We start from the raw sequence: 222 nt of genomic DNA on the forward strand, positions 1-222 counted from the left end.
TTTAAAGCAAAGTGAAGGCCGAGTCACATGTGTCAGTGTTCTTCCCCTCACTGCAGCACGCTGTCCGGGCTGGTGGAATTTGATGGCTATTACCTGGAGAGCGACCCTTGCCTGGTCTGCAACAATCCGGAGGTGCCCTTCTGCGTAAGTAACTGCTGTCCTTAAACCCTTCCCGGTTGTAAGGATCTCGGCTGTTGTCTCGGTTTAGAAGACAGGGGAAAC

The 222-nt window shown here is 52.7% G+C and overlaps 1 protein-coding gene across 1 annotated transcript in view; it reads left to right on the forward strand.

Moving 5' to 3' along the window:
* LOC104271579 (E3 ubiquitin-protein ligase UBR4-like) overlaps positions 1-144 on the forward strand; it is a gene marked incomplete at both ends in the record, with an annotated part of 40,302 nt that extends 40,158 nt beyond the window's left edge. Inside the window, 1 exon segment of the mRNA XM_009866289.1 lies at positions 57-144. Coding sequence (XP_009864591.1) covers positions 57-144 — 88 coding nt within the window.
* Positions 145-222: the final 78 nt, after the last annotated feature.

The sequence above is a fragment of the Apaloderma vittatum genome, unplaced genomic scaffold (assembly GCF_000703405.1).
Source record: "Apaloderma vittatum isolate BGI_N311 unplaced genomic scaffold, ASM70340v1 scaffold16333, whole genome shotgun sequence".
Taxonomy (NCBI): Eukaryota; Metazoa; Chordata; class Aves; order Trogoniformes; family Trogonidae; genus Apaloderma; species Apaloderma vittatum.